Genomic DNA, 7500 nt, shown 5'->3' with positions numbered 1-7500 from the left:
CGCCTGCTTCAGGGGAACGGGGGCGTGGTGGTGGCCAGGTCAGCAGGTCCACTCACACTGGCGTCAGTACACTGTTATTACTGCGGTCCACTCCACCGTGAGAGCTTACACTCTGTGTGTGTGTGTGTGTGTGTGTGTGTGTGTGTGTGTGTGTGTGTATCAGGGTGAACGTTGGTGTTAATGATCTGCCCTGGGAGTTCATGGTGGATCACCTGCCCACCTTCCTCTTCTTCCCCAAACACAGGTACAGTGTGTGTGTGTGCTGCACCTGTCTGTCCTCCTTTATCCTCCACCTGTCTGTCCCTTCTGTCTCTTTTGCCTGTCTGTCCCCAGTTACAGCTGCCTGTCTGTCTCTTGTCTCCTTCACCTGTTTGTCCTCCAGTCAACTTCACCTGTCTGTCCCCTTGTCTCTCTCTCGTCTGTCTGTCCTTGTCACCTCAGCTTGTTTGTCCCCCAGGTAACTCCGCTGTCTGTCCCCAGTTATCTCTGTCTGTCTGTCTGTCCTTCCTTTCCTCCACCTGTCTGTCCCCTGTGTCTCTTTTTCCCTGTCTGTCCCCTTTCATCTTTGCCTGTCTGTCTCCATCATCTCCACCTGTCTTTCCCCAGCCTTTTCTTCACCTGTCTGTCCCCAGTTATCTGTGCGTGTCTGCCCTCCAGTCAACTCGGCCTGTCTGTCCCTTGTGTCTCTTTTGCCTGTCTGGGCCCTGTCATCTGTGTCTGTCTGTCCCCCAGTTATGTCTGCCTGTCTGTCCTTCCTTTTCTCCTCCTGTCTGTCCCAAATTTCTTTTGCCTGTCTGTCCCCGTCATCTCTGCCTGTCTGTCCTTTAGTTATCTTTGCCTGTCTTCCTCATCTCCTCAACTTGTCTGTCTGTCCAGTTATCCCTACCTGTCTGCCCTCCAGTCATCTCGCCTGTCTGTCCCCCGTAATCTGGAGCTGTGGTTGCTCTCTGAACTCTGCTCCCCTCACAGGAAACACATGAGTGTGAAGTTCCCGGAGAACCTTCGTATCACTCTTCCCAACCTGGTGCGCTTCATCGTCCAGCACTCCGACTCCTTCTCTCAGGAGGGGTCGGGACCTAAAGCCCTGCTGGAGGTGGAGCTCCGTACCCTGCAGGGTGAGGTGCTGTCCCTGCAGCGAGCCCGGGAGCGCCTCTCTCAGCAACTGGCGACGCTCTGGCGGGAGAACCGGCGCCTGTCGCGGCACAACGAGGCGCTGCAGTCCCAGAATGCCGAGCTGCAGGAGCAGAGCGATCACCTGGAGACCCTGTACAGGGAGAAGAGCCGGCAGCTGTCGGACGCCGTGAAGAGACTGCAGGAACTCGCCGACGCTTCGGAGGAACTGTTGAACCAGAACTCGCTCCTCAAGGTCCTGCTCGGTGTCCTCCACAAGAGGGACAGGAACGAGGAGCAGGAGCAGAGTCGGGACGAGGACAGAGGGGAGACGGAACCAGATGTTTCCTGACAGCTCAGGGATGGTGTCGGTGATTCAGGGTTCCTCTGGGTAGTGTTAGCGCTTGGGTAGTTGCTAAGGAGTCCGAAGAAAGCAAGAAGTTGTTGTTAAGTGTTAATGGTGATGCTGCCACCTTGTGGAAATATTGAAAATTGAAGGAGAAATTAAAAGCGTACGCTTTATCCAGCGCCTGCGATCACACCTATGAAATAAACTACAACCAGTTCAACCCTAATTTAAATGAATTTAATCAGTACAAATTGCTCTCCTGGTACCTCATGGAGTCCACGATACCTTACATTGGGGATTTGGTCCGTGCCTGTGGAAACCATCCCTTTCTTTACACCCAGACCCACGCCAACAGCTTCATTTTTGTCTCATCTGACCATGAGAACCCAGTTCCTGCCCAGAACCGTCTGGGAACCTCCAGGTGCTTTTGTTTGCGGGTAAATAATACAGAGTCTTTCTTCCGACAAGCCTGTTATGAGGTTTGTTGGAACAAAACGTGGATCCTGGTGTAGATTTGGAATATTGGTGACTACAAAATGCTGCAAATCTCACTTCTTTTTTTACTTACAAAATTAATACTAAAACCAAAGCTAAACTATTTAAATCGAGAGAATTATCCTAAACTCGGAACTACTATATTAGAAATATGAGATGATCATTTTTACAGAGACACTGTCACACCAAGAATAGATATTCTGGTAGTTTTTGTCTAAAATATGGTAAAATCCACATGTGCACTCTCAGTTGCACTCTCAGTTTCACTCTCAGTTTTAGGATTCATGCAAAATTAGCTTAGTCTTTTCAGTGCTGATCAATTTGTTCATTTCTACCCGTCTTTACCACATATCTGTTCATCTTCTGTGCTTTAATTTGTCTTTTTTTCGGTTTGTTTTGATTTGTTGACCCGCCAGGTATTACCCTGTCCCCCCGTGTTCCACAGTATTTGAGTATTTTTGGGAGTATTTTGTGTATTAGCGGGTGTAACTACACTCTACAGTCCCTAATTCATTAGACGTTATTGTAGAAATGCCGCCATCTAGTGGTAATGTGAGGAATAACTATTAGGTCCATGGGGATCAATTATAATTAAGCAAACAGAGACGCCTGGTGGTGGTGTTAGGAACTGCAGCCTCGTTTACCTCAGCGGTTTTAATGTCACAAAAATAAAATGTAAAAGATTTGCCTTCGCTAACATTTGAGCGTGAATAAAATTAACCATAAATTAGTTAAAACGTTATACAGATTTAAAGTTTGCTAAATTTGAAGCTGTTTCCAACAACACGATGCTATGCTCTCTGTGTAAGTTAGCTTAGCTTAAGCTTTGTAGCAAACGAGGCTACAAACAATGATAATAATAATAATAATTAATACTATAATCATATAAATTTGGGATTTTAATCTTCATAGTCGAAGCCACAAAACCTGAAATAATTCTGTTAGCATTTAGGTATAACCGAATGCTGACCGAACCAGAATATTATATTATATTTGGCTAAATTTTACACTTTGAGTTCAATTACACACATTTATTAATAGCAATAGCAATGCAGAAATGTTCCTAATGTGGCTTCAAGCCAGAAGTAAAATTTATAATAATAATAATAATAACAATATAAAATGTGGGACTTTAATCTTCATGCATGAAGCCACAACACCAAAACAAATCACCACTGACTGAACCAGAATAGTTCATTATTTTGGGCTAAATTTTACAGTCTGAGCTCAATTACACTCATTTGGTGTAAACAGGTTAAATTTGACTGCTGGAGCTCAGTAGGAGCGTCGGTCCTCATGTGTTTTAGGTTGCTAATTCTTTATCTAAGTTGCCTCTGATGATTTAGCTGGTTTAAAGTCAACAAAATAGACCTGATTCTTATAAAGCACGAAGCATCTGTTGATGGTAAATATTCCACTTGCATTTGAGGTTTCATGGAAATCTCAACAGTCCCAGAACGGGTTCCTGAAGTTCTTACGTTGTTGCTAAACAGGTTGGACGGACAGCTAAGAGACAAATTAGCTCTGGTTCTGTAAATAACCTGAGGATATGTTTCTACCTTTTCTTAGTATTTTTCTCTGATACAGTGATTTATTTTTACACAAATCGAACTTGTCTGATCGGTGAATGGTCCTCAAATAAAGTCGAGGTATTGAGAACGTCCTGTGTGGAGTCTCATTTGTTTCTGGTCTCCGTTTGACCATGTGGGACTCGCCTCCACCTTGTCCCTGTCCCGATTAATGAGGTGCAGGAAGATTTGGACGTGGTCTGAGCATGGATAGAAAGAGACTGGATGGAAGGACTGGTGGGTCAGGACAAGAACGAGGATGATAGCGTAGAAATGTAAAGCCAGCGTGAGTTCCACCACTTTAGAGAAGTAAAGGCAGGACAAACCTGGGTGGACGATGAGGTCTGGACGGGATGAAGACGGGGAACGTGGGATAGAAGGGTGGAGTTCTTCCACATGGTCCAGCTGGCTATATAAACAAAGTCCACCATTTTGGCTGCGTCTCGAACAGCAAAACATAGCTGCAGAAGTATCTTAGTGGTTAAGGTACTTGTCTAGCAATTAGAACGTTGCCAGTTCAAGCCCCACCATGGATAAGATGCCACTGTTGGGCCCCTGAGCAAAGCTCTCGATCCCCAATTGCTTGAATTGTAATAAATGATCATTGTAAGTCGCTTTGGATAATAAAGCGTCTGCTAAATGTGTTTTGATCCCAGACAGTCTGTTTATCTCTTTATGACCGAAAGTATGTGGACACCTGACCATGAGCCGGTTGTTGGACTGATTCGGAGACCCGGCGTGTTTCCAGGCTGAGACGAACTGGTTTTGGAATCTGTTGCCGTGTTTGTCTCCAGAGGAAATTTAATTTAAACCCACAAGATCATGTGCTGCTTATTCTCGGGGTTAAAATACCGGTGTGTGTGTGTGTGTGTACCAGTGTGTGTGTACCAGTGTGTGTGTGTGTGTGTACCAGTGTGTACCAGTGTGTGTGGGTGTGTGTGGGTGTGTGTGTGTGACCACGAGCCTCCCTGACACCACTACAATAGGATTCCTTTGGACTGAACTGCACTGACGTCCTGCATTGAAACACGTCGATCCTCATCAGTGAGTATTTGTTTATATTTATTGTGTTTCATATTGATATATTTTTATTGATTTGTGTGTGTGTGTGTGTGTGTGTGTGTGGCGGGGAGTATATGGTGTTGGGGTGGTGGGGGTTGTCAAAAGTCTAAGGACAGCAGTAAAAAAAGTTTCTCTTTTGTATTATCTTAAATGTAATAAAGTGCTTTTTAAGTGAATTTTAGAATATTTAATAAATAATCAGACGCCCTTACAGCTGTGACTATACAGTTCAAGCAATTGAGGGTTAAGGGCCTCGCTCAGGAGCCCAACAGTAGCAACCGGGCAGTGGTTGGACTTGAACCATCAACACTCTGCTGGAAGTCTATAAACACTTATTAAACTTATAACACTCTGCTGGGGATCTATAAGTGCTTATAACAGTCAGCTGAAGGTTTACAAATGCCTATAAAACTCTGCTGAGGTCTATAAACACTTCTGAGGGTCTATAGATGCTTATAACACTCTGCTGGGGGTCCATAAGCGCTTATGACAATTTGCTGAAAGTCTATAAACATCAACCTTCTGATTTGTAGTGCAGTACCTTGTGCTAAAATGGTGAAGAGTGAAAGCACGATTTTGTGTGTGTGTGTGTGTGTGTGTGTGTGTGTTTAATCGCTCAGGTTCATATTTGACTTTATACTGAATCTGTGTTACAGTGATGATGGCCAGGACAGCAGGACCACTTCCCGTGGGTATGTCACTTTAGGTGTGTGTGTATGTGTGTGTGTGTTTCATAGTTTTGCTGTAATTAAGTTAGTCTGACCACCCAGATTTAATTATCCTACTGCTCTGTGTGTGTGTGTGTGTGTGTGTGTGTGTGTGTGTGTGTGTGTGTGTGTGTTTAGTGACTCTGGGTACGTTTGGGGATCGCCCAGTGCAGGTCACCTGTCCGAACTGTGGCCGTACTGGTGTTACTAAAGTGGAGTTTAAATCCGGACTCCTGACCTACCTGTTCTGTACTGGAATGTTCTTCTGCGGGTAAACACAAACACACACACACAAACACACACACACGCACACACACACACACACGATGTATCACCTTTTATCTGGAACAGTTCCTCATGGTTTGTTGTTGTGTGTGTTTGTGCAGGTTTGTGTTGGGCTGCTGCCTCATTCCGTTCTGTATCAACCGTCTACGAGATGCCAAACACTCCTGTTCCACCTGCAGAGCTCCACTGGGGGTCTATAAACGCTTATAACACTCTTCTGGGGGTCTACAAACACTTATAATGCTTTGCTGAGGGTCTATAAACACAACACTCTAGTGGGGGGTCTATAAATGCTTATAATACTCTGTTGAGGGTCTATAAACATATATAACGCTTTGCTGAGGGTCTGGAAATGCTTATAACACTCTGTTGGAGGTTTATAAACACTTATAACACTCTGCTGGAGGTCTATAAACACTTATAACACTCTGCTGGAGGTCTATAAACATTTATAACACTCTGTTAAGGGCTTATAAACACTTAACATTCTGTTGGGAGTTTATAATTGCTTATAACACAACACTCCACAGGGGGTCTATAAACGCATATAACGCTCCTATTCCAACCGCAAAGCTCCGCTGGGGGTCTATAAACGCTTATAACACTCTGTTGGGGGTCTATAAACACTTAAAATGCTCTGCTGAAGGTTTATGAACGCTTTTATGATCGTTTACACTCAGTTCTGCTAAACATTTGTAATAATCATGTAACAGTTTCAGTTCTTTCTTTTTTGTTTGTTCTCTTTTATCTTTAAACATGAATATATGAATACAGTAAGTGTTATTAGCTGTTATAACGCTGGTGATTGATGTGCTCGTTCCTTCTGTATAATAAACACAAATTAAATACAGTAATTGTATAAATGTTTAAATGGTGGAGGCGGATTCTCCAGCACTGGGACCAGTCGGGGGTGTGTGTGGGGGGTAAAGCTCTGGTCAGACCCGGAATAATCAGCGCTTATTACGGGTGTAAATGGAGTCTGAGATGGGAACATCAACCGACGCATCTAAACGAAATCAACTTCATTAATGAAACCGCTGTAGCGTGAAGCCTCCACAAGGGGGCGCCAGTGTACAGGTTTATTTCTCTGATCTAACCCATGTTCTGAGGAGCAGTTAGCAGCTTTGTGGGTTCCTGTGTGATGTTCAGCTTGTGTTTATTACATGTGTTCATTCTAAATCATCAGCGGCTCAGTTTAGGGGTCGCTGTTTTGTAGACTCGGACGGAACCGCTAGAGGAGACGATATTGATCGATATTTAATAATTAATATCAATCATTAAGAGATCTACAGATAATACGCACATAACCAGGCAACGTAAACATGACATTAGTGATAGCTGTGGAATAGTAGGGTTTGATCCCATGACCTTGTGATCATCCACTACTGTGTGACACCTTTGTAAAATAAAGAAGCAAAACAAGCAGCTTGTACAGTGAATAAAATAATCCGGACACTTTATTTCTTCCATTATTATTATAACTCTTAATGAAATAAGATATAAGGAGGAGGTGGAACCCTACAGAACCGGACCACAGAACCCTGGACGGGCGAGTATACGGGTCCTAAATAAAGAAGAGCAGAACTTGTAATAATAAAGGAATAATCAGCTATAAACAGGCAGCGGAGCGACGTTGTGATGTCATAATCAGTGCAGCAGCTGCAGTGTCGCTATGGTAACAGCCAGAAGGAGGAGCTGCTGATACAGCGGGAGGGCGGAGACCCTGGAACCCGAACCGTTACCCGATCCGTTACCCGATCCGTTACCTGAACCTGAGGAGCAGAGAGGGCGTGGTCAGAGGAACCGGGGTGTGTACCAGTGTGTGTGTGTGTGAGAGTGTGTGTGTGTACCAGTGCTGGATTGTTTTCCTCCGGTGAGTCCGATCCCCAGCTTGTCCAGGTCGGACTGTAGCTGCCTGCTGATC

General features: G+C 44.5%; 3 protein-coding genes across 3 annotated transcripts in view; 2 read left to right on the top strand and 1 right to left on the bottom strand.

Moving 5' to 3' along the window:
• The window catches only part of txndc11 (thioredoxin domain containing 11), a 14419-nt gene extending 10806 nt beyond the window's left edge, over positions 1-3613 (top strand). Inside the window, exons 10-12 of the mRNA XM_063009735.1 lie at positions 1-38; positions 164-244; positions 970-3613. The exon at positions 1-38 is cut by the window's left edge and continues 75 nt beyond it. Coding sequence (XP_062865805.1) covers positions 1-38; positions 164-244; positions 970-1462 — 612 coding nt within the window. The 3' untranslated portion in view covers positions 1463-3613. The remainder of the gene's footprint in view (positions 39-163; positions 245-969) is intronic.
• Positions 3614-4534: 921 nt separating this feature from the next.
• LOC134328517 (LITAF domain-containing protein-like) lies at positions 4535-6404 on the top strand (the record flags this gene model as incomplete). Its single annotated transcript, XM_063009609.1, has 4 exons — positions 4535-4566; positions 5241-5290; positions 5430-5562; positions 5678-6404. Coding segments are annotated over 4 exons (324 nt in total), but the record flags the coding sequence as incomplete, so codon positions are not given.
• A 599-nt stretch (positions 6405-7003) lies between these two features.
• LOC134328516 (mesothelin-like) overlaps positions 7004-7500 on the bottom strand; it is a 1974-nt gene continuing 1477 nt past the window's right edge. The window contains exons 4-5 of the mRNA XM_063009607.1: positions 7427-7500; positions 7004-7348 (exon numbers count right to left, since the gene is read on the bottom strand). The exon at positions 7427-7500 is cut by the window's right edge and continues 89 nt beyond it. Of these exons, the coding sequence (XP_062865677.1) occupies positions 7224-7348; positions 7427-7500 (199 nt within the window). The 3' untranslated portion in view covers positions 7004-7223. The remainder of the gene's footprint in view (positions 7349-7426) is intronic.

The sequence above is a fragment of the Trichomycterus rosablanca genome, chromosome 15 (assembly GCF_030014385.1).
Source record: "Trichomycterus rosablanca isolate fTriRos1 chromosome 15, fTriRos1.hap1, whole genome shotgun sequence".
In the NCBI taxonomy this organism is placed as follows: Eukaryota; Metazoa; Chordata; class Actinopteri; order Siluriformes; family Trichomycteridae; genus Trichomycterus; species Trichomycterus rosablanca.
Note: the sequence above shows the minus strand (reverse complement) of the source record. Positions and strands in the feature narration are given on the sequence as shown.